Genomic DNA, 26,764 nt, shown 5'->3' with positions numbered 1-26,764 from the left:
TTTTTGGCTTTAACGCATAAACTACAACTTAAAATAAGGGTAAATTAGTCTTTCAAACAATAATTACTCTTTAATCCCCTCATCTTAATTACACTTTCATCCCTCATTTTTTACAAAATTATGGATAATTAGTTATTAGCTTGTAGATATAACTAGTAATATACCCTACCGCTCCACCTCGGATCTCATGTTCATAAGGAGAAAGTCAAGACCTTACTGAAGTTGTATGAAAGCCATAAGTGAAGCTTTTCTGAAGTTGAATGAAAGCCATAAGCGAAGCTTTTCAAATACTAGAGCAAAACGATATGAAATTTGATATGCCATAGCTTCTTATTACAAAAGTAAGATGAGTACTTTTTTGTATTGTCAACACAACCACAAATACAATAAAAACATCAAAATCAGACACAACACCCTAGCTACAACAATCTTCAAGTGCATATCCCCATTTGCTTATTATCTCTCTTCTACAAGAGATTAATCAGGTTCACAACATGACATACAGTAGCGAACCCATGAATTATTTTCAAAGGGTGCGAATGAGGGGTTTAACCAAAATTTCAATAGGTGCAACGGTGATCTTAACCTAAAAAATACACTATATTTTTTTAAATGGTGCGCCCGCTCACCCAAGGGCTCACTTGGGTCCGCCCCTGGTGAAACATACATATTTCTGTTTATAATCAAAGAATCAATTCAAGAAATATTGATGTGTGTGTTATTTTTCTTTCAAACTAGCCTCAAATTCTAAAGGTGGGATGCGAGGATTGTTGATTCAGGCCCTGGTAACCAGACATACACATTATGACAAAAAAATTTCTCTAAATTAATTTAAATCTCGTAACATTACAATGAAAAACAAGGTGCTTAAATACAAAATAAAGTTAAACAAAAGACTATATTGCCCACGTAGTTCCTACATGTTTCTCCACATTTTCTTCTGTTTCTTTTAGGGGTGTTCAGAATTCGTTTCGAATTCGAAAAATTCAAAATTCGATTAAATTCGATCGATTATCAGGAATTCGTTTCGATTAAAAGAATTCGAATTCGAATTCAATTCGAGTCAAGTAAATCGAATACAAATCGAATACGAATTTATAATTTCAAATTCGATTCGATTCGAAATTCGAATAAATTTATACATTTTATTTATTATTTTTATATATAATACATATATAACTTTTATTGGGCTATACTATAAATTATTTTCAAAATTTATTCTAAGTATTAAAATTACCTATTACCAAACCCACTACATGGCCCATAACTAAAATCTAAGTAGCAAATCTATCGGTAGATTTCTAACTCTAAAAATATTAACTTGTAGTGGTTATTCCCAAATTCTCGTTTTGAATGTTAGACTTATGGTATTTTATTTGAAATATTTTATGGCTGCTTTATAACTTATGTTTCATTTTAATAGTTATTTACATGTTTTAAAAAAAACTTAATCAAATCGAATTTATTCGAATTCGATTCGAATTCGAATTTTTAATCAAATACGAATCGAATACGAATTGGGTTTTTTATTCGAATACGAATTCGAATCGAATTGGTTAGGTTTTAATCGAATACGAATCGAATTCGAATTCAAGGAAAAATAAAAATTATTCGAATAATTCGATTCGAATAATTCGAAAATTCGATATTCGATTCGATGAACACCCCTAGTTTCTTTTTTCTCAATTTGTTGTTGGACTCTAGATTGCATCTTCCTGAAATAGTACAGGTCAAAGAAATATGATATAATACATGCCATAAGTACAACTGATAAATGAAGATTGTTTCCTCATCAACTTGCATTTTCATTATCACAACTTTGTGTTCAGTAGTGATAATTATTACATGAATAATCATATATCGGAACCAAAAAAATAAATCATACCACCATAGACGGCTTTTAAAATACATCGTTTGAACTCGAAGAACTTTGACGCAACTGACGCAGCGAGTTGTAACCTTTGCATTGACTTTGATCACACAAATCTCTGTTTATTTTCCTAAAAACACATAAAATAAAGATAATATGTAAGCTAATTAATGACTAAATATACGGTACATGGAAGATAGAACTGTGTATGCTAAGAGTTATATACTAACTTGATTAGTCCTTTCAGCCGTCGAAGAAGCTGCAGATTTCAAAGACCCAAAAAAAAAACCAATACCTGCTTCAAGAGTTGTACAAAAATAGTAATTAAGTGAAAAGTAAACGTTTAACATGATATTAAGCAACCTGGAGAATTAACAGTTTAAATTGCAAGTCAAAGAGGTAAATAAACAGTCAAAACCCTACGTGTAACAATTAATAAAGATATTAGAAAAGAAGAATTAACAGGAAGCAAAGAAATAAAATTTGAACAGAGATAACTAACAACGAAAAATCAAATTCACCGTTGTTATTAATAAAAAATTGAAATTAAAAATATGTTGAATCATAAATAAGGGCAGACGAACTACCTGTTGGCGGTTCCGATACGGATATTACAAAGAATCAGCTTGAAAGATTTGTACATCATGGTTGGGAAGCATGTACAATCAGCAACAGTAACAACTCTCTCACAAATAATGAGAAGTTGCTAAATGTAGATTAGTCAATTTTGACGTGGGGAATGTGAGAAATTTTATGCCATTCTACACCCGTGTCCTTTTCATACCTTTCCCTTAATTGTTCACAGTCTGATATAGTAAGTTCTTGTAAATGCTTGAAACTCTGAATCTCATCCGGTAGAGAAACTAAAGCATCGCACTCGTCTAAGAATAAAGCCTTGAGTTTTGGAAGGTTGCTTGGTAAGGAAACCAAACTCGGACAACGAAAAATGTGTAATTCTACTACAGAAAGAAACATATTGGTGGTGTTGCCTAACATGTTTGTGTCGTCATCAACGAAACACTTAAAAGAATCCATGCACCTCAACTCAATGACCCTAAGATTGGGTAATCTCCCAAGTGTTGGAATATGCTGACAGCGATTACACTCATAAAATGTAATTTCAAGCAAGTTTTTCAAATTCACCAACCAACCGGGAGAAATAATCATTCCCATGTAACCATATATTGACAATTTCTTGAGACTCGGATTTGGTTCTAGTCCCTCCAGAACCTCTTCATCTACACGCTCTTCTGGTTGCATATTTCTAGCTGACCACCACAACTCCAAATCCAACAGATTTCTTTTGTATTCAAGTTTGGCACTCTTGGCTTCTCCTAAACTTCCAACATTCTCAAGCTGTTTTAACGACAACTTGCCCTCAAGTAGATTTAAATCCCCCAATTCCCCTATTTTGGCCTCATACCCTTTACCAACATGAAAGTTTGAAAGTGTTCGCAAACTGGTTAATTCTTTGATTCCTACTGGAAAATGTGTGAGTGAAACATAACTGATGTCTAAACAATGAAGATTTCTCATGTATTTCAGGCCATCAGGCAACTTACGCAGTGAAAGACACCAACCCAAATATAGCATTTGCAACTTTTGGAGATAAGTAATCCCCTCGGGCAAAAATTTTATATATGAGCATGATAGATTCAAGTAATGCAAGTTTTTGAGATAAAGAATCGACTTAGGTAAAACTTTTATACTCGAATGTGATAAGTTCAAGTATTCCAAGTTTTGGAGATACATAATTGAGTCGGGTAAAACTTCTATACTTGTATTTGGTAAATACAAGTATTTTAGATGTTTGAGTTTACAAACCGATTCAGGGAATGTCCTTGCTCTAGAATCAGTCATGTGTAATACCCTTAGATAAGCTTGCTTGAAAATTTTGCTACGTTCATCCACGTCCCTGAACATGAACATTGACCTTAACGATGTTAGCTTTCCTAAATCCTCATATGAAAACTGAACGGGGCATGACGAGCTCAAATGAAGCACCCCATTTGGTATTTCAACCTTGTTATTTGCAGGCTCTATAACTAAACAATCTTGTCCCATCACATCATGTGCCATGTCATGCATCAGATCATGCATTTTATAAATACCATTTTCCGGCTTAAAAACAACCTGCAAGAATGACCTCCAAATAAAGCAGTTAAGAATTTCTTCTCCAAGCATATACAAGTCTTTCCCTCCTTTGGGTGGAATGAAACCATTTGACGCCCACAATGAAATTAGTATATCCTTTTCCAATTCCCAACCTTTAGGAAACAAACAACAATAAGCAAAACATCTTTTTAAATGTGGAAGCAGTTTATCATAGCTTAACTTCAAAATAGCAGGCACGACTTTAACTTCATCCAAATCCCATAAGTTGTTGTCTTTCACATGTTGCCAATCGCTTGTACTACTTTTCGACCACATTAAGCTACCCAATGTCTTCACTGCTAGAGGTAGTCCTTTACATTTCTCAACTATCTCTCTTCCAATAGGCTCTAGTTCACTTATGTCGTTCCTCTCTCTTCCCTGTGCAAATGCATACTTCTTGAATAGTAACCACGAGTCATCTCCTGATAACCATCCCAGTTTATGTTGTAACTTGGGAACCTTACTAAACATTTTACTAGATGCCTCGGATCGTGTTGTCATCACAACAATACTTCCATCTGCCCCACACCTTAATGTTTTTCTTAGCTCCTCCCACATGCTCTTTTCATTTTCATCATCTTCAACCCAAACGTCATCTAGTACAACCAAAAATTTCTTCCCCCCTAACCTGCTTTGAAGGGACTCTTGCAACTTATCTAGCAATGTAAGTGTACACCCACTATTATCTATGGACTCGATGATTTTTCTCATTATCTCCTTAACCTGGAACTTTTCAGAAACATAGATCCAACATTTCAACTCGAAACATTGCTTCACCCTTTCATGGTTATAAACTAACTGAGCTAAAGTGGTCTTTCCCAGACCTCCCATACCCCATATAGAATACACCGGAACCTCACCATTGTCACATTTTCCGACATCTTGGTCACATATCGCTTTAGTCACCATCTCCATCTCTTCATCTCTTCCAAAGATGATTGAAGAATCTTGTATAAGCGAGCTAGTTTCTCTATTTGGCATCTCATTTTCAACTACCATATCATCTACATCACTTATAGCATCCGAAGGGATCAAACCTAACTCAAATCTCTTAAATGCAATGTCATCAAGTTTCTTTCTTATGTCTTTAACTTTGTGAGCAATCCTAAGACGGGACATAAATTTATTATGATTGGGAGAGAAGAAGGCTTTTACGCTGTATTTGATTCTTTTTTTGTATAGGCTTTGTAGCAACGCTTCAGTTGAGATCTCGTCCAGCACATTTTCTACCTCCAAGGATGCTGATCTGAGGTGCTTAAGCCATACTTTTACAACGTTATTCTTGACGTGTTTCTCTTCCGCATCTTGAAGAACAGCTTGGATTTGCTCGAAATCATTCTGGAGACTCAAAATATCGCCTTCGAGTCCCCTGAGTAGAGCAATCTCTTGGTTAGCTAAAGAACCAAGTATCCGCACCACCTCCTTCACAATGACCGCAACAGCCGCATCTGCCATGATTACTGTTTTAAGATAGTATAATCAAAAGTTTCTCTATTCCCTTCAAAGATCGATGGTGATCCAAGAACAATTTGTTTGAAAACCAAAGCAAGAAAGTGAAGAAAATGAAAAAGCAATTCAACTGTTTATTTTTCACATGTAGTACGTAGTTAAAGCGTTAGCATGTGATGTGTTTCTTATCCTCTTGTACTATATGTTGTTAAAAGCGTTAGCAAAGATTGGATTTTAACCAAACGAGGAAATCTTTCTAAAAGCATTGTTCTTTTTCTCTAATAATTTTTTAAAGTAATACTGCTTTTGGATTTTATATGTTAGAATTTCAAATAATGCGGTTTTTATCATTTTTATTTATTTAATCTTATTTCTTTCGCAAATTAGTTGAACTAGTTTTTTACTATCGCCGACGTCTTTTGTCGTTTAGTCTGTGTTTACATGTGTTTTGAAATCCCTACGAGCGCGTTGCACACGGAAACCGCTGACAAAAATAAAAAGAAAATATAGAATAAAACACTAAAATATAACCAAAAGAAAATCAACCAAAAAAGTTGTATGGTAATAATGTTGTTCGTATGAAACCTATGGTCAGATTTGAGTAAATGATACTGGGTACCGAATTTCCTGAGCCGAAAGATCTTAAGTACCACTTCAGTACGACTTTTGGCGTTACTGGTACCGGTTCGCTACCATTTTTTACCTTCATATATAGGTACCGTAATTGATATTTTCAATATCAGTACCGATTCGGTATTGGTTGGCACGGAGCACATCCCTACCCCTAAAACTAAAAAAAGAAATCATTAAAAGTTGAAGAAAATCAACAAAAAAAAAGTTTCATGATACCGTTGTTGTTCGTACGACACCCGTGATCAGGGATGAGCAAATGGTATCGGGTGGCTGTACCGAATTTCCCGAACTAAAAGATTTTCAAAATCAATTCGATGCCGACTTTTGGTGTTTTCTGTACCAAACTGGTGTCGATTTTTATCTTTATGTACCGATAACCGTACTAATATTTTCGATACCATTACCGGTTGACAAAAACTTATCTAACTTAAAAAGTAAAGAAAATAATAAAACTATTAAAAAAACATATATATTATTATAACTTTTTCTATTTTCTATCAAAACATTGAATTTTTAATATACAGCAATTTTTAATATATATAGGAGAATTATGTACAGGAACAAAAAGAAATTACCTGCTACTATATTATATACTAGCTTACAAACCCGCGTATTACACGGGTTGAATATCGCAAAAAATGTAAATCATTAGCGTGTGTATAATCATTATCGGTGAAATGACCTGGACCTGAATAATCCAGACCCGAAACCGAAGAACCCGACCCAAACTAACCCAGACCAGACCAATCCGAATTTTAAATAGATCAGTTATCATCAGGCCACTTTTTCAAGTCATAACCCAAACAATTTGAACCGAAAAACCGAAACCCGAAAAAAATCCAAAAGAACACCACTAATACCACAAACATACATCTAAATTTAATACATTTTTTTCTTTTTAATTTGGATAATTATTTCTTGTTTTTTTTCTTATCGGCCACATATGTATTCTACAAATTGTATATATTTTTTTATAAACCAATTAACAAATCATATATATCCTTTAAAATTATTATTATTATTATTATTATTTCAAATAAAATCTTTAAATCTCATTCATCATCACTTCCTATTTTAGTGGATACATATACATTAATGGATATATACACATCGAAAGAGATATATAGTTAAAAAAATTTTATATTCATATATTTTTAATTATAGAAAAATATTAAAATAAAAGAGAAATATGCTTTTTTAGGTTGAAAGAGATAGGTGGAGATACAATAGGAAGTTTATTTGGCTAGGAATGCTAGGAAGTGATCTTCACCATTCATTAATTTAATCAATGGCTAAGATTAAATCAGGGAAATTGAAAGGAAGAAAAGAGGCGCGTGAGTTTGTTCAAGGGCATTTTAGTCAATCCAAGCCAATAGTTTCTCTCTCCTCCAATTCCCCCCATTTTTTAAACGTTAATAACTCTTTCATACGACATTATTTTTTTATAAAAATTACACCAAAAAAACGAGCGTTTTTTTATTTTTAAAACGAGTTTTCCATTGCTATATTTAAAAAAAAAATTAAAACCCAGTTGCGTAAAACGCAATAGAAAAACCACCAGTTACGTAAAACGCAATGAAAAAAAAAACCTAAAAATGACATTTTTCTAAAACGCAATGCACCAAAAACACAAAGAAATGACTTATTTGTAAAACGCAATGGCCAGAAAACACACAAAAATGTCTTATTTGTAAAACGCAATGGCCAGAAAACACATAAAAATGTGTTTTACCTAAAACGCAATGCACAAAAAACACAAAGAAATGTCTTATTTGTAAAACGCAATGGCCAGAAAACACTTAAAGTGTTTGTTTTCTAAAACGTAATGGACTGAAAACACATAAAAAAGTGTTTTACCGAAAACGCAATGCACAAAAAACACAAAGAAATGTCTTATATGTAAAACGCAATGGCCAGAAAACACTTAAAATGACTCATTCTAAAACGCAATGGACTGAAAACACCTAAAAAATGTGTTTTACCTAAAACGCAATGACTAAAAACAATTAAAAATGTGTTTTTTTCTAAAACGCAATAGCCAGAAACCACATAAAACTCTCTTATTTCTAAAACGCAATGGACACATAAAACTGTCTGTCACTGTGAACTGTCTGAATTGTCTACGAATTACAATTCTGTCTTCGAAATGAGCCAATTTCTGGAAAATTAATTTTTCTGATGCGTTTTTAGTACAGCAATTTAATCGAAAAAATTTTTCAGCTCAACCCCAGCCAGGGGCTGCCGCCCCTGGGACCCCGCTACCAGGGGCTGTCGCCCCCGGACCCCCGCAAAGATCGTGAAAATGAAATTAAAGAATTTCTTACATGGATCGAAGCTGATTTCTTCATCAATTAACGAAATTTGAATGATAAAAACACTTATCAACGCTCGAATCGAGTGATTATCTCCAAAATCACCGGAAAAAACTAGATTTTTTTTATGAAATTAAACTGGGTTTTCTTAAAAAAAAAAAAGCTGAAGAACACGTTGATCGGGTTTTGAATCATTGATTGGTGATGAAAATCGCACTATAATGTAGTGATTATTGAGATAGAAAGTGAAGAAATAGTTGAAGATGGTGGGTTTTGAAAATGGTGGGTTTTGAAGTTACTGGGTTTTGAAAAAGGAAGAAGAAGGAGTTGGATTGACTAAAATACCCTTTCTCTTTATTTTAAAATTTACCACATGTCATAATCTTATGGCTTCCTATCCTTCCTAGCGAAAATTAACTTACTATTTGATCTTTTCCCTGAAAGAGATAATGCCACATGTCATTTATTGAATTTTTTTTTTATAAGTTAGATTAGATATAGAGTTTACGAAGGAACCTAAATAGTAATTTTTAATTTAAAATAATATATACCTTTTTAATATTATACTAATCTAACCAAATAAACCGAACTGATTAACCGAAAACCAAATGTTTAATAAAATAGACTAACCAATATATTTAATTTTAGCTTCGATTACGAACCGACCAAACCATACACACTATGATAGTGTCTGTGTTTCTCGTCACATCGCACGGGCAATCTTCTACTTATAACATAATTAAGAAACTTGACCAATTTACCAACGTGTCAAATTTGGTCCCCAAGAGTCATCAACTTGTTACTTGTTTAAACCCATTTAGTTATTGAGTTGGGCCCCTTGCTTGAGCCAAACAACAATTGAGCCAGCAAAGTCTTCATATTATCCATGCTAAAGATGGCTAAACCCTTTTAAAGTGTCTTATTTTAACATGGATAAATGTTCGGGCTCGCCACCTTTGTCAACCAAACCAACCAAAACCCAGTCCTTGTTGGGTGCTCCTTCCACTTGGGCACAACCACTACTAATCAGATCAAGAAGCTTACGGCCGCTAAAATGCAGACACGCCGAGCTGCGGGTCTTTGTTTTAACTGCGACGAACGTTATCAACCCGGTCACCATTGTCAACCTCCTAAATTTCTGTTCATGATAGCGGATACCGGTCCACCTTGGCTCGGTCTTGAGGACAAGCCCGTTTTTGAGGAGAGAAGAATTGATACGGGTCAACAACCCTAACTCAACAAACCCATGTTTTCCTATTAGTTGCATGCATTTGCACGTTTATTTCCCATGTAGTTTTCCATGTTCCCCACTATCACCCATGTTTCCCATTATCCCACATGTTTCTTTCAGTTGTTCAGTATGCATTACATGTTTCCTTTCAAGTGTAAGGCTATATAAAGTCACCATGTTTATTGAATGAAAGTAGAGAAAATTTGTTGCAAAAGAAGTCTCTGATCCTATCTCTAAATTCTGAGTTTAACCCACTTACGGGTCCTAACAGGACGGGAGTGTAGGCGGTGGTAGGAGTTGTAGAGGATGTGAGGAAGAAGGATGGGATAAGGAAGACATAATTAAACTTTTTGTATTTCTTTTTATATTTAAGTTATTGTTTTTTAATAAGAAAGGTATTTTAGTTAATTTACATTCATTTAACATTAAAAACTAATCTCCGTTCACTCTAGAGACTATTCGAGTAACAACCAAGCAAAACACAGGGAACATGAATGTAAAGTTAGGGACTAAATGTGAAAAAACAGCAAACCACATGGAGCAATTAAGTCGAAGAAAAAAATTAGTTGTAAAAGTTTAGTACCATTCGAGCAATCATAAATCCGCTGAAAAGATTTTGATTAAATAAAACGGATCCATATATTGACCCCATTGCATTAAAAATATCCTGCTGTGTTTCCCTGAAAACAAAAAATATGATTTTTTAGATTAATAATCAAAGTAACAACCTTTTGTATGATTATGATTTCTGTTTCACGCAAAAAATATTATTTTAGGCAAGAAAAAACCATCAGACTTCGAAAACTATGCTTTAAGGTACTAACCACCAAAAAGTCAACATGGTCAAAACATACTGCCAAGTGATCATTTTTTACATGTAACGTGGTCAGATTACCATAAATCACAGTTTTTAAAAGTTAATTACCTGAACTAAAAACCAGACCAAAGATAGATGCTTTTTATGCAACTATCCCTAAATTAAAATACTCATTTTTTTTAAAGATAACTTTTATTAATAAATACAAAGCAACAACAGAGACCACTACCCCAAAGAAAACAGGGACAGCAGCAGTAAAAAAGTTACATCAGCCTGAAAGTACACCAATTAGACCATGACATCGCTTTGTTTTTAGACTGATTCTTGTACCAAAGGAACCCGAGTGTCTTCACGTCCGCAATAATGTCTTCAATGCTCATCTCGTTGTTGGAGAATATGAATTCATTCCACGCTTTTCAGATTCGCCAACAGGAGATGGTGATGATAATAATAATAACATGAAACACCTCCCTCTCCTTTACCCCCGGTGTTGGTACACTTGTGTCTGTACTTTGTCTGTATTTTGTCATGATATAAAACGATGTCTTTTGTTAGTCTTGTAAGTTTGACCAAGTCAACCATCCTCCTGGTTTGACTTGGCCAAACAGTTAGAACCTGATTGTAACATGTTTGTGTCGAAGGATGAGTAATCGAAGGATAGTTTAGATCCTTCGATGAGCTCGAAAGATAAACCTTCGATGGATGTTGATGGACCTCGAAGGATATCATCCTTTGAGGTATATGTGGATCCTTCGATAGGTTTCAGATCGATAGATGATCCTTCGATCAGTCTATCTGATCCTTCGACCAGACGAGCTGTGATGGGTATATATACTCATGTAATGTGTTCACTTTATTTAGTGCAAAAAGTGTGAAAGTGAGTGTGTGAGTGAACTCAGTCTTGTAGAGAGCGTATTTTCAGTTTGGTCAAGGGCTGTAACCGTGTCCACTGAAATACAAGAGAAAACTTTGATATCTCGTGTGTCTACCTTTCTCTTTGTAGCTTGTGTTCTCATATAAACTACCGGTTTGCACTCTAGCTTGGATTCCGCACTTGCTAGTGTGTTAAACATAACAAGGATAAGGTTTAATCTCATCCTCCGAGGGACCTACAAGTGATATCAGAGCCGTGGCTCCGTGGCTCTTTTCCTTGTTAAAAACCGAGTTTATACAAGACTTTGGAGAGTTTGTACAAAAACTCACATGGTTTAGCACCCGTTTTTAGTGTTTTTCTCGCATCTCTTGACGTAAAAACGTGTTCTAAACTAACCGGGTGTGTTAAAGGACGGGTTGGGTAACTTAAAAATTTGTTTTTAAGAAGTTTGGTCATTTCCGGCCAAATTCTGGCTTACTCCGGTGACCGGTTTCTGGATAAGATCCTTCCATTTTAAGTAATATTTTATTGGTCAAATCTGGTTTTGGTAAAAAGGTATGGTCTGAATACACCTTCTGCCGAAAGATTTCTACCAACCCATCACCTTTTCACCAACCTGTCACTTTTCGTGTCAGCTGTGTCAGTAGAGATCGAAGGATATCCTTCGAAGTCGAAAGATCATATTTCGATCAAAGGAAGTTCGATAGATAATCATCCTTCGAACATATTTCGAAGTCTGAGACTTATCCTTCGATCCAGGGAATCTTTTCGAAGGATATATATTCGAAAGATAAGGATCTTTCAATTGGAGAATCTTTCGAAATCATTGTTCGAAATTCAACAGTGATCTTTCGAACACTGTTGATCCTTCGAACAAGTATTGATCCTTCGATCTTAGTCTGTTTAGGTTTAACAAGTTTGTGTTTTTTTTTTCAGGTCTTTCGATCAGGGATCCTTCGGCTGGTTGTTATTATTCGAGATATTAACATAGAATTCATTCTTCTTATCAAACATGAACCCAAGTTGGTGGGGAACTCCGGCTCCAGATAGTGGAAAATACACAAGTACAAGTTCAACTCCCTCATGATGGGGTACACCGGCTCCAGATAGTGGAAAGTACACAAATATAATTCTATCTCCCTCATGGGCCGAATCTCCGGTGTCGACATCTTCGCAAGCAAATGCCATATCGACAGGTCAATGGGCATTAGTATCAAATCAAACTCCGAGCATTCAAAGTATCTTATTGAGAGAAAGCGAAACCGGAAGTTTGAATCGACCTCCAAAGTTGATGCACTTAAACGAGTATCCGGGTTGGGTTGAGAGATTTCGTACATACGTTCTTGGTCAAAATACCGAACTGTGGATACGTTTCACTACAGATTTCAATCAAGCTATAGAGGTTGCTGCTTCATCTACTGCTACGTTTGCCGATCTTCCTGAAGATCAAAAGAAAACGTATGATCTGGAAAAGAAAGCATACGCCATTCTCACTCAGGCGTTAAGCAAAGATATCTACCACCAGTTTGTCAGTTTCAAGACAACGAAGAAGTTGTGGGACGGGTTGAAAACCAGAGGGGTAGGGAATGAAGCAACACGTCAATTGCGTCATGATCTTCTCAAGAAAGAATTTGACGGTTTCACGTGTATGGATAAGGAGTCTTTGGGAGATATGACAAGCCGGTTTTATCACTTGCTTACAGAGTTGAACAATTTTGGAGTAGTGACAACTACAGCAGAGGTGGTGAAAAAGTTTGCTGATGCATTGCCTCCCCAATGGAATAGTTTCTTGGAGATCTTGAAGTATAATGGAACTTTGGGTACTACAAACATCAACGACTTCGTGCAGCTTTTAGAAAACAAGGATCAGGAGGAAACCTTAAAGGCAAAAAGAGTTCCAGTGCCACAAAATCCAGAAATGTATTATGGAACTCCTAGTACCTCTGTTGCAAAATCCATTGTGCCATGCAACCCAGAGATGTATTATGGAACTTCCAGTTCTTCGTCTGCAAGAACCGGTCCACGTGCTCCACTTCAAACGGCGTTTGTCACAAGCACAGATATGTATGGCAATCCAGTACAAGTTCCTGTTAAGCCGGCTCCCACCACAGACATGTATGGAAATCCAATACAACCACCTCCTCCTGCTCAACAACAAGCATGTTATGGAGGGACATCATCTGCTGGTCAGCAATCAAAACCAAATACAGTACGGCTCGACACTTCAAGTTTCTCTAAGGTCAGTGTAGAAGTAGCAAGGGAACACATGGAGTTGCTTAACACTTTAGTGAGCGCGTACTGTGGGTTAGTGGAAGGTCAGATTGGCAACATTAATCTGACACAAGAAGACTATCAGCAGATTGACAAGGAAGAGATGGAGTTGATGGACATCAAGTGGGCCTTTGCTAGTGCTGTAAGAAGGGCAAAGGATTTCATGGAAAGAACTGGCAGAACCAGCTTGGAGAGTAAGAAAGACACCAAGTATGGGTTCGATAAACAGGCAGTAAAGTGTTTCAATTGTGGTGAACGGGGTCACTTTAAAAGGGAATGCACAAGGCCAGCACAGCATGGGAACCAGAATCCCTTCAGAGGTCAAGGCAACAGGGCAAATCAGAACCAAGTGAGGAACAACGAGCGTACATTGGTACCTATTAACAACCAGAGCCAAGCGGGACCATCAAAAGCCAACCAGGCACTTGTGGTTCAAGTTGATGAAGGTTGTGATTGGTCAATACACTTGAGTGGTGATGCTCCAGATGGAACAACATGTTTTGCTAAGGTTGTAAAGGATTTAGTTCACACCAGTGGTGGAGAATCTTCCGCCAATGGTGGTGAATCTTCTGAGGATGAAGACTCTTCGGGATATAGCAGGAGTTCAGATGAAGAATCCTCAAGTTCAGGCGATGATCATGTGGGTGTGACATCAAATGCGTCAGTCGATGCAGATATTGATGAGCTTTTGGAGGAAGCTGCAGCAGGAACTCAAAGAAGATCTATCTTGGTGGATCAAGCTGCTTATTCTTCGTCTTCTCTCCATTCAGCCTTTATGGCTAATGTCGACAGTTCATCAAGTCAGGTATGTGTCGATGAACCCACTGCTATTAATTGCGATAATTGTAATAGTTTGCATGTTAAATGTGCTGATTTAGAGGCAAACATGTCTGAGTTGCAAGGCAAACATGATGCTTTACAAGCTAGTTTGTTTGACTTGCAAGACAAACATGTTTCTTTGAATGCCAAGTGGTGTGAATTGCAAAGCAAACACGAGGCTTTGCAAGAGAAGTATGATGTGACATTCATCCACAATCAAAAGTTGACCGTGGATCTTTCAAAATGCACTGAAGCCAATATGTTTTATGAAAACCATGAAAAGGAGTTTAAATCGGTAATTGAAAAGTTAAAGAAAGATAAAACCGAGCTAACTAAAATGGTTTCCAGAAAACAAACTGACATTAATTTGTATATATCTCGCCTTGAGATTATGCAAAAAGAGATGGCTTGTGTGAAAACCGAAAGTGAGGCGATCCAACTTAAGCTAGACAGTTATTTGAGCTCTAGCTATGTGTTGGATCACATCATTGATGTTCAGAAAGAGAAACGGGATGTCACATGCATAGGTTACAAGAAATGTCCACCACCAGTGAGACACAATTATGATGCAATGCCTGACGAGGAGGATAGAGTGTTCTTTGAACCATCTGTTCCTCTAGATGTAAAGGAGTTTGCTACAGGGCTCGGATACAAGAAAGAAGTATCATCAGATTCAGATGTATCAGCAGATACATGTGTGTCTTCTGCTGACCTGAATCAGGATCCTCCAGTCATTACTGAGGATGCTGATTCTTCTGATGATGAATCTGATGATGCTGTCCCAGCAAAGTCTGATGCGGTAGTCAAAGATAAGGACATACCTCTCGAGAATTACATTCTATGTGATCCTCCTGCAAAACCCGCTAAGACTGTTGCAATCGAGTCCTCGTCTGCAAAAGAGTCGGAGAGTGTGAACTTGCTGTACACTCTTGTTGGTGATGATAAAATCTACTCTGACAAAGATTTTCCTATTAAGAATGTTAATCAATCTTTAATAAGTAAAGTCTTTGAAAATTCGACAAGTAAGTTTTTAGGAAAGACAGGACCACGTGTTACAGTTACACAGTGTCCTCCTATTCCAAAGGACGAAATTCGAAAACAATATGGCAACAAGAAATTACCAACAGTGCAGAAACAGCAAAATCACACCAAGCCAAAAGGAAAATCACCGGCTCAAGCACAAAAGAAGCCGAATCAAAAGAAGAACAAAAATGTAAACTTTGTGAAATCGACGGGAACGGACAAAATCGAAACGTTTGAAAACAAATCTAACTTAGATTTTGTTAAGAAAGCAACTGTACAGAAAAGAAATGAACCAAGTAGTTCAAAACCTAGTACCTCGGGATCACAAAGTTCATCATCATCGGCAAGACGATCACATGATACTTCGTGGTTCGTTGAACGAAGATCATGTTTTGAGTGTGGAACAATTGGACATATAATTCGAAATTGTCCATATCTTCATAAACAAAAAGGAAAAGTTGATGTTCCCCGTGACCAAACTGACCGCAGGCAAACTGTTTCCGTAAAACAAGATCCCCGCCTTGTAAAAGAAAGGGAAATGAAACAGAGACGCCAACAGGTCAAGAAAATCGAAAGGGCAATCAAAACCGATGTGGTTAACAAAACATCTGTTTCTGTCAAACCAGACAACTCAAAAACTTCAGACAACCATGAAGTTAACATTTTAAATAACAACACCGGTAAAACAAAACAGACCTGGAAACCAAAAACGGTTACTGAATCAGGGGGACCATCACAATTTACCAATCATCAAAGACAAGAAGTTATTGTTATTGATGAAAATGGAAGACCCAAGACCACAATGGCTTGGGTCCCCATCTCCAACTAATCAATTAAGTTCATGTGCAGGGTGTTCCAGGAGGAACTATCAGTAGTCATTGGATTGTTGATAGTGGGGCATCCAGGCACATGATAGGAGACATGAAGCTTCTCTACGACGTCAAATCTATTAGAGGAGGTTATGTTGCATTTGCTGGAGATAAGCGTGGTTATATTATGGGTGAAGGAATGATATCCAACGGGATTGTCAGCTTTGACAAGATCAACTTTGTGCAACAACTTGATCACAATCTTCTTAGTGTTTCTCAAATTTGTGACAAGCAATTCTCAGTACACTTTGATGCTAATGGATGTTATGTGCTGAAACCCGGCTTCAAAATTCCAAAAGAATGGATTCTCTTGTCAGCTCCAAGGATAAATGATTTGTACGTCCTTGATATGAGCCAAGCTATTACTACATCTGCACAAGCAACTTGTTTCGTTTCCAAAGCCACAGAAAAAGACTCTATCTCTTGGCACAGACGAATGGGTCACATTCACTTACGCAAAATGAATCATTTGGTTTCAAATGAATTGGTGAATGGTGTTCCTCTTAAAAACTTCCATCTTCAAGACGTATGTGTTTCGTGCCAGAAAGGAAAACAAACGAAGAAACGACATCCTACTAAGAAGATCAACACGATGGCAGTTCCTCTTGAACGTTTGCACATGGATTTGTTCGGTCCTGTCAAGCACAAGAGTATTCGGAATGATCAATACTGTCTCGTGATTACTGATGACTATTCAAGATTTTCTTGGGTGGCATTCATGGCACACAAGAGTGAAACCTTTGGTATTATCAAAACTTGATCATTCAGATTGAGAATTTGTATAAGTTGAAGGTTAGGCGGATACGTAGCGACAATGGTACTGAATTTAAAAATCATGCCATGGCGGAGTTTTGCACTTCAAAGGGTATTCTTCATGAGTTTAGTGCAGCTTATACTCCTCAACAGAATGGCGTCGCTGAACTTAAGAACCGCACACTGATCGAGACTGCTAGGACAATGTTGGTAGAGTTGCAGTTGCCCATTCCATTCTGGACTGAAGCTGTGGCCTCTGCATGTTACACATTGAACCGAGTCCTTACAGTAAAAAGGCACAACAAGACCTGCTTTGAGCTTCTTCACAAACGGAAACCAGATTTGTCTTATCTTGAACTGTTTGGAGCTCCATGCACAATGATCGATCCTAATGGAAAGTTTGGGGCAAAAGCAATTGATGGATACTTTCTTGGGTATGCCACCCCGAACTTACGAGTCTGGAATCTAGAGACAAAAAGGGTCGAGGAATGGTCTGAGGTCAGAGTACAAAGGCACACATTGCCAGTCAAATGTCCTGGTCAGCCTTGGATGTTTGAGTACGATGACTTTTTCAATTCGATCAATGTTGAAGCCGTTGAAGAAAGTGCTGCGACAAGGATGTTTTTCGAGAGTGACAATGCAACAGTTTCACCGGTGGTTCGTCCAATTCTTGTCAATCAAGAACCATCTTCGGTGAACAATAATACTCTCGACAATGAGGATTTTCACGATGCTGCTGAATTGAACGAATCTTCAGAGGATGATGAATTTCTAGATGCAGATCAAGAAGCTCCAACAACAGTAGTTCATGGTACTTCAGAGGGTACTCCTCCTGTGGATGCCCATAGAACAGCTGAAGCTACTGCATCATCCTCTTCGTCAATTCCGGGCATTGATTTAGTTGTTGATCTCAATCTCAACAACCTAGGTATAAATATTCCAGTTCGAGATAATCCTGAAACAAGGATTCATAATACCCATCCTCAACAAAACATCATCGGAAATGTGCAAAGTGGCATTCAAACAAGAAACATGTTGCGAAACAACAACAATGCAGGCCTGTATGCAGCTATTCGAGAATCCGGGCAACAAAACGATTGGTCTTTCGCATGTTATGTTTCACAGGAAGAGCCAAGAACATGGAAAGAAGCCATGAAAGATAACTCTTGGGTTGAAGCAATGCAGGAAGAACTGCAACAATTCAAGAAGCTTGGTGTCTGGAAACTCGTAGAGAAACCTACTGGCTACAAGAAGATTGGTACCCGTTGGGTGTTTAAATGCAAAAAGGATGACCGCGGAGTTGTTATCCGGAACAAAGCACGTTTAGTCGTTCAAGGTTTTCGTCAGATTGAAGGGATCGACTACAACGAAGTGTATGCACCAGTGGCACGTCTTGAAGCAATTCGAATCTTTCTGGCTTATACCTCATTCAAAGGATTCAAGGTTTACCAGATGGACGTCAAAAGTGCATTCTTACATGGTGTGGTTGAAGAAGAGGTGTACGTCGAACAGCCTCCAGGTTTTGAAGATCCTATCCATCCCGATCGGGTTTGGTTGCTCAACAAAGCTCTCTATGGTCTACATCAAGCACCGCGAGCTTGGTATGCAACCTTATCTAACTATCTGCTAGAGAACGGTTTTCGAAGAGGTCTTATTGACTGTACTCTTTTCATCAAAGAACAAGATGGAGATCTTCTTCTGGTACAGGTATATGTTGATGATATTATTTTTGGTTCTACTAATGATGTCTTGTGTAGGAATTTCGAGCGCATTATGCAGGATAAATTCGAGATGAGTGCTATGGGGGAAATGACCTTCTTCTTGGGTCTACAAGTGCAACAAACTGAGTCTGGGATATTCATCCATCAGACTAAATATGTTGGTGACATCTTGAGCCGGTTCCAGATGTCTGATGCAACGCCCATTGGTACCCCACTGCCACAAAATCACGGAATTACTCCAGACTTGAAGGGTGAAGCTGTTAACCCCTCATACTACCGCGCAATGATCGGATCTCTTATGTACCTCACAACATCAAGACCAGATATAATGTACCCAGCATGCCTGCTTGCCAGATATCAAGTCAACCCGAAGGCCTCCCATCTTGCAGCTGTCAAAAGGATTTTTCGTTATTTGAAGGGTTACCCTGACACCGGTCTATGGTACCCTAGGGATAATAACTTTGAATTGATCGGCTTCAGTGATTCTGATTTTGGCGGATGCAAAATCGACGGCAAATCCACAATGGCTGGATGTCAGTTTTTGGGAAATCGCCTAGTCACATGGCAGTGCAAGAAGCAGACTTGCGTCGCTACATCAACATGCGAAGCTGAATACATTGCTGCCTCAAGTTGTTGCTCCCAAGTTCTTTGGATCCAACAACAATTACGCGACTACGGTTTTGAATTCCTAACTACTCCTATTTACGTTGATAATTCTGCTGCATTACAGATCACTAGAAATCCTGTGCAGCACTCAAAGACCAAACACATCGATATCAAATATCACTTCATACGTGATTGCTTTGATAAAAGGCTAATCGATGTTGTTAAGGTCCACACCGATGACCAACGTGCCAACCTCTTTACCAAAGCATTTGACAAATCAAGATTTGACTTTTTATTATTGGTAAACGGCATTAAGGTCAAACAAGAGTAAAACCAATATCGGAAAATCATTTTTGTAAAAATCTTTGTGTCTTTTAAATTTATCTTAGTTTATTGATTTTAGGGGGAGTAAATCATCCAAATTTGAAAATCCAAAAACATCGAAAAATTTAAAAACACAAAAACAATAGAAAAACAAAAATGAGTTTCCTGGCGAGCAAAAGAGAAAATGATAGTACATCAGTGGTCTATCCAAACCTCTTTAAATCTTAAATGAAAAACGATAAGCAGCTATATATAAGATGTATCTATCGGTAGGCTCACAATCATTTTAAAGTGTGCAGGGTGATATAAATCTTAAATCGACTGAAGACCAGGTGGGAACCATTCATTGGCATATGGTCTTAGTACCGAAATTTCGTTTGATAGATTGCTGAGGTTCTGAGATATTCGGTCTTTATGCTGCTTATCATCTGGGTATCATTGTTGTATCTTTTACCGAAAAATAACGGGGACGCAAGTCTAGATCTTCCATGATACTATACATACGTGTACATACTGCATTCGACCTCAATAAGTGATAAACAATCACATGTCCAAACAAAATAAGTGATAATATATCACATTTATCCGGGAGTCAAGTTCGTCTCTTTGCTGTACGAAAGTACTGACCTGTTCACGGACTTGCTCCTGTGCCCTCATGCATATGAAAATCAAGTTCCTCATCAATAAGTGATTATATCACATAGGGCTTGTTTTCAAATCAAAATAAGTGAGAATCTCACATCATATACGGTCAAACAGATGATAATCGGTATACTCACCGGTAAGATGAACCCTCGTGCATACCTTGATACGGGAATGTGTCGTGATGTGGATGAACACCGGTCGGTAAGTATAAATCATACCTTAACGTATCCCCTCGCCATGATTACATCTGATAAGTTGAGCTTAAGTGGACAACAATACCGATAATTGCTATAGGATGCTTATCTTAATGTTAACTAACTGAACAACACGAGCGTTTTGGCATGACCGTACACTGATATGATTCTCTTACCCTCGAAACTCGCAAAAAGAATGTCTGTATATATTTATTTACTGCTTTCAGTCTTTGCATTTCGAAATATTAAAAATACCAAAAAGATTTTAAGTGTGTTTTAATATAAACCTTATAAAAGCCAAAAAGATTTTATTTCTATTTTATTTTCGATCGTACAATGTTGGATCTCGAGTCTTCGTTACCTGAAACCTGACTGAAAACCGAATTGACTAAATCTTCATAAACGTTCGAAATTTGCAAGTTTTGAATGTTAGAAACTAAAACTGACAAATTTATTAAACTTTCAAACTGTCGAGGTCGGACGGTGTTTGATTGTGACATGGTCATTCGTGTGTCATTTGTTTATATAAACTATATTTCAAGCAGTTGTTCTCATTACGCGTTTAGAGTTCTTGCATGTGCAGATTCTAAAGGCAAGGAGAACATGGTCGATGACAAGCTTCGGAATGAAGACACGACGTGAAGGCCCTCAAAAGATGAAAATGATCGAGTTGCCGCTGACCATCATCAACACCACAAGGATCTCAAGCTATAAGGATCAAGTCTTTCACGAGCATAACTCAAGGGGGAGCTTGTGTTAAGGGGGAGTTTGTCAACACACTTCCTACATGAAACGGGGAGTTTGTTGATACACTTTCTGCTTTCAAGACGTGAAGACTTTGAAGATCCTCCGACATTGAAGACTTGAAAGGACGTCAGAGACTTGAAGACACGAAGATCGAGACAAAGCTACAGCCAAGGGGGAGTTTGTTGGTGCACTTGTGTCTGTACTTTGTCTGTATTTTGTCATGATATAAAACGATGTCTTTTGTTAGTCTTGTAATTTGACCAAGTCAACCATCCTCCTGGTTTGACTTGGCCAAACAGTTAGAACCTGATTGTAACATGTTTGTGTCGAAGGATAAGTCATCGAAGGATAGTTTAGATCCTTCAATGAGCTCGAAAGATAAACCTTCGATGGATGTTGATGGACCTTGAAGGATATCATCCTTCGAGGTATATGTGGATCCTTCGATAGGTTTCAGATCGATAGATGATCCTTCGATCAGTCTATCTGATCCTTCGACCAGACGAGCTGTGATGGGTATATATACTCATGTAATGTGTTCACTTCATTTAGTGCAAAAAGTGTGAAAGTGAGTGTGTGAGTGAACTCAGTCTTGTAGAGAGCGTATTTTCAGTTTGGTCAAGGGCTGTAACCGTGTCCACTGAAATACAAGAGAAAACTTTGATATCTCGTGTGTCTACCTTTCTCTTTGTAGCTTGTGTTCTCATATAAACTACCGGTTTGCACTCTAGCTTGGATTCCGCACTTGCTAGTGTGTTAAACATAACAAGGATAAGGTTTAATCTCATCCTCCGAGGGACCTACACCCGGCCCGCAAACCACAATAGTTGTGCAGATCCAACAAGTCTTCAATCGAAAAGGCGAACACCTGCTGGATTTGATACTATAAATGAGTTGAATTAAGGAAATTAAGTGCCACAAAGAAAAAATAAGTATAATAATTTAAATCAAAGCTTACCTCGATCTTTATTCTTTGTTGATTTTTAAACAAAAAGAGATGATATTAATCATTTTTTATGCCTTTGCATACACTCCAGGAGAAAAAGAATGTTACCTTGTAGATATAACTTGTAATATACCCCACTGCTTCAAGTCGGATCTCATGCCATAAGGAGGAGAAAGTCGAGACTTTTCGGAAGTTGAATGATAGCCATAAGTGAAGCTTTTCAAATACTATAGCAAAACTATATATAATTTGATATGCTATAGCTTCTTATTACAAAAGTAAGATGAGTAATTTTCTATATTGTCAACTACAAAGTACAAACACAACCACAAATACAATAAACACTTCAAAAACAAACATTGGCTAAAACATACACCAAAACCACCATAGGTACAACAATCTTCAAGTGCATATCCCCATTTGCTTATTATCTCTCTACTGCAAGAAATTAATCAGATTCACAACCTGAAACATACATATGCCGAAAAAGACTAACCTAATAAATTTAATTGCTTAAAAAACTTAATTATACGGTCAACAAAATACACCTTGAATCTTAAGAAGATGAGGAACCAATTCAATAAACCACTAACCCAAATTGTGTGTGTGTGTTTGTGTGTTTCTTCAAACAAACCTCAAATTCTAAAGGTGGGATGCGACTTGCGAGGACGGTCTTTGGATAACTTTTCCTTATTTGTTCAACATGAACTTAGTTAATAAATAAAGTAAATTTTGTTGGAAAACCGGATCATTCCTGTCTCGTGCATAAGAACTTGCAGATGCAGCGGAAATATTTACGAGACTTGCAGACATATTTTGAATATATATTCTGATCGTGCAGTGATGCAGAATGTATGAGAACAACTAGAGAATGAATGTGGACAATTTCGGTGTAACAGAAACTGTCTTGATAACCGAACATGTTGCCGGCAACAAGGTTAAATACATATGAGTTTGGTGGTTACATTTGGCGGGTAACTGTGCAGACAGTTATTCGAAATCGTTTTTCCCGCTTATCAACCGCTTATTACATTACATATCACTTAATAATCGTTCATTTATCATACGTTAACTACTTATAAGTTTGAGATAAATGATAATAGATAATAAACATAACTAAGTTTAAATATTTCTAACATAACCCCTCTAAACTTGGTTATGTTTATGAGCCTGATTCATGACGCTTCGGTTGGCTTCTTCAACGGCCCATCTTGCTTGATTGAAGTTGAATCTTTTTCGTCTTTTCATTTGGTGCCAGTTATCGTCTCTTATTCCTGCAAAGAACGCAGCTTGTTTTGGCTCAAATTCCTGGTGCTCCCCTCCTGACGTATCGTTGCAGCCCATGTCTTCACTTCTAGTCTTCCTGTGGCTTCGTTGAGAGGAGTCAGCTTCATCATTTGTTACTTCCTTAACCTGCACATTCTCTTGGACCGTTTTGTATTTGTAGTAGTATTCCAGAACGTCTAGATACATTGCATATACGATCCTTATGTAGTCTCCATCTTTATACTCCAACCCCAAATCCTTTGCAATAATCGGCCATATATTTTCTGTAGTAACATCTCGGTATCCCCCATCCTTTTTCAACCAACATATATAGACTCAGTAGATCTATCTTTGGTTGATCCATAGAGTAGGGTGGAATTGGTCTATGAGTGATCCCTAAATATTCATTTAGAAACCATCGAACCATCTCTTCGAATTTCTTTTGTAGATCAATTCTTTACTTGAACACGTATTCACGATCATCAAGCATATTGATCAGCGCTTTACAGTCATTAAACTCGTGAAATTCTAATGTTTTTAAGATCATTAGATTCCAATCAACTTCTGTTTCATCCGAAACATTTAGTGTTTCGAAATACGAATTCAAATAATCGTTTTTGAATTCATCATCTATGCCACACATGTTTTGCAGCCTTTCTTTCTCTTTCATTCCAAGTTCCTCGTCTTTCGTTAAACCCGTCACATCATTCTTTGTGTTCATCACCGGAGATGAGAACATGGGGAAAATTTTGCATGTATCACCGGATCGACGAACCGTAAAACCTTAAAGAGTTAATTGTTCAAGGCTTAGAACGTTTCAATCAATGTCCGGCGAGTAGAAAACACTAGGAACACTTAGTGTTTCGTTCCCCATTTTCATTTCCACTACACCCACTCCTCGGATGAATAAAAAATTATTCATTCCGGATATGTTTTACACGCTTAAAAACATCTATGTTACCCACAAAATGATGATTAAACGTCGGATTAACATACCAGATATCTTTCCATTGCCCACCGTCGGTTCCTGTAACGACCATCTCCTCTCGGCAATGCACTTCATCATCCTATGCTTTTATATTGGCATTAATCGCTTGTCGAATGAGTTGTGACTCTTCATCATTCTCTTTGGTTTTACATGTATAAATCTGATGACCAGGCAAATGACAGTAGTAACACAATCGTTCACGATGGGTTTGTCGCTTTCTTTCATTTTTCTCATCCATGCAATGTTGACATGGCATTGTTGTGGCAGTCGGTTTAAGTTCTGCATCAGATCTGGCAGTGGCTCTGATACCACTATGTTGGAAAACCGGCTCATTCCTATCTCGTGCATAAGAACTTGCAGATGCAGCGGAAATATTTACGAGACTTGCAGACATATTTTGAATATATATTCTGATTGTGCAATGATGCAGAATGTATCAGAACAACTAGAGAATGAATGTGGACAATTTCGGTGTAACAGAAACTGTCTTGATAACCAAACATGTTGCCCGCAACAAGGTTAAATACATATGAGTTTGGCGGTTACATTTGGCGGGTAACTGTGCAGACAGTTATTCGAAATCGTTTTTCCCGCTTATCAACCGCTTATTACATTACATATCACTTAATAATCGTTCACTTATCATACGTTAACTACTTATAAGTTTGAGATAAATGATAATAGATAATAAACATAACTAAGTTTAAATATTTCTAACAAATTTATCCAAAAATATTAAACGGTAACCATTTTCGGAACCAAAAAAAATCATACCACCATAGACGGCTTCTAAAATACGTCGTTCCAACTCGAAGAATTTTGACGCAACTGAAAGCAGTGAGTTGTAACCTTTGCATTGACTTTGATTACACAAATCTCTGTTTATTTTCCTAAAAACGCATAAAATAAACATAATATGTAAGCTAATTAATGACGAAATATACGGTACATGGAAGATAGAACTGTGTATGCTAAGAGTTAATTATATACTAACATGATTAGTCCTTTCAGCCGTCGATGAAGCTGCAGATTTCAAAGACCCAAAAAAAACCAATACCTGCTTCAAGAGTTGTACAAAAATAGTAATTAAGTGAAAAGTAAACGTTTAACATGATATTAAGCAACCTGGAGAATTAAATTAAAACAGTTTAAATTGCAAGTCAAAGAGGTAAATAAACAGTCAAAACCCTATGTGTAACAATTAATAAAGATATTAGAAAAGAAGAATTAACAGGAAGCAAAGAAATAGAAATTGAACAGAGATAAATAACAGCGAAAAATCAAATTCACAGTTGAAAATCAAGGTTATTAATTAAAAAAATTGAAATTAAAAATAGGTTGAATAATAAATAAGGGCAGACGAACTACCTGTTGGCGGTTCCGATACGGATATTACAAAGAATCAGCTTGAAAGAGTTGTACATCATGGTTGGGAAGCATGTACAATCAGCTACCGTAGCAACTCTCTCACAGATAATAAGAAGTTGCTAAATCTAGATTCGTCAATTTTGACGTGGGGAATGTTAGAAATTTTATGCCATTCTACACCCGTGTCCTTTTCATACCTTTCCCTTAATTGTTTACAGCTCGTTATAGTAAGTTCTTTCAAATCCTTGAAACTCTGAATCTCATCCGGTAGAGAAACTAGAGCATCGCAGCCAGCTATGTCTAAAACCTTGAGTTTTGGAAGGTTACTTGGCAAGGAAACCAAACTTGGACAATTGATGATGTGTAATTCTTCTACAGAAAGAAACATATTGGTGGTGTCACCTAACATGTTTGTGTCGTCATCAAGGAAACACTTCAAAGAATCCATGCAACTCAACTTAATGACCCTAAGATTGGGTAATCTCCCAAGTGCTGAAATATGCTCACAGCGATTACACTCAAAAAATGTAATTTCAAGCAAGTTTTTCAAATTCACCAACCAACCAGGAGAAATACTCATTCCCATGTAACCATATATTGACAATTTCTTGAGACTCGGATTTGGTTCTAGTCCCTCCAGAATGTTGGTATCAGAATCGTCGGACACCCAGGACCATTCGGAACGGACCGGGTTGTTATTATATTCACAATCACAATCAATCATATAACAACGATCGCAGAACTTCATTGTAACAATAATGAACGAACAGTAATACGAATGATTTGAATGAAAAACTTACTGATCGAAAAACAAACAGAAATACTTGCAGCACTCGATAATAACATAAACTGACTTCGAATACCTTCAACAAATGTCTGTTACA

At 37.0% G+C, this 26,764-nt stretch overlaps 1 protein-coding gene across 5 annotated transcripts; it reads right to left on the bottom strand.

Moving 5' to 3' along the window:
* Positions 1 to 1,670: 1,670 nt before the first annotated feature.
* LOC110934723 (putative disease resistance protein RGA3) lies at positions 1,671 to 26,764 on the bottom strand. Of its 5 annotated transcripts, none has more exons than XR_004864277.1 (4): positions 25,881 to 26,764; positions 25,507 to 25,569; positions 1,886 to 2,000; positions 1,671 to 1,715 (listed from the first exon to the last, which is right to left on the bottom strand). XR_004864277.1 is itself a non-coding variant. In XM_035976143.1 (4 exons), the coding sequence occupies exon 1, from the start codon at positions 5,477 to 5,479 to the stop codon at positions 2,588 to 2,590; it is 2,892 nt and encodes a 963-aa protein (XP_035832036.1). In that variant the 5' UTR covers positions 5,480 to 5,509; the 3' UTR covers positions 1,671 to 1,715; positions 1,886 to 2,000; positions 2,101 to 2,165; positions 2,458 to 2,587. The 5 variants fall into 5 exon arrangements, 2 of the variants coding, with proteins under 2 accessions (XP_035832036.1, XP_035832037.1); XM_035976143.1 differs by lacking the exons at positions 25,507 to 25,569; positions 25,881 to 26,764 and adding exons at positions 2,101 to 2,165; positions 2,458 to 5,509; XR_002588576.2 differs by lacking the exons at positions 1,671 to 1,715; positions 1,886 to 2,000 and adding exons at positions 22,920 to 22,947; positions 25,287 to 25,402.

The sequence above is a fragment of the Helianthus annuus genome, chromosome 1, assembly GCF_002127325.2.
Source record: "Helianthus annuus cultivar XRQ/B chromosome 1, HanXRQr2.0-SUNRISE, whole genome shotgun sequence".
Lineage (NCBI taxonomy): Eukaryota > Viridiplantae > Streptophyta > Magnoliopsida > Asterales > Asteraceae > Helianthus > Helianthus annuus.
This window is presented reverse-complemented; position numbering and strand designations above follow the sequence as displayed.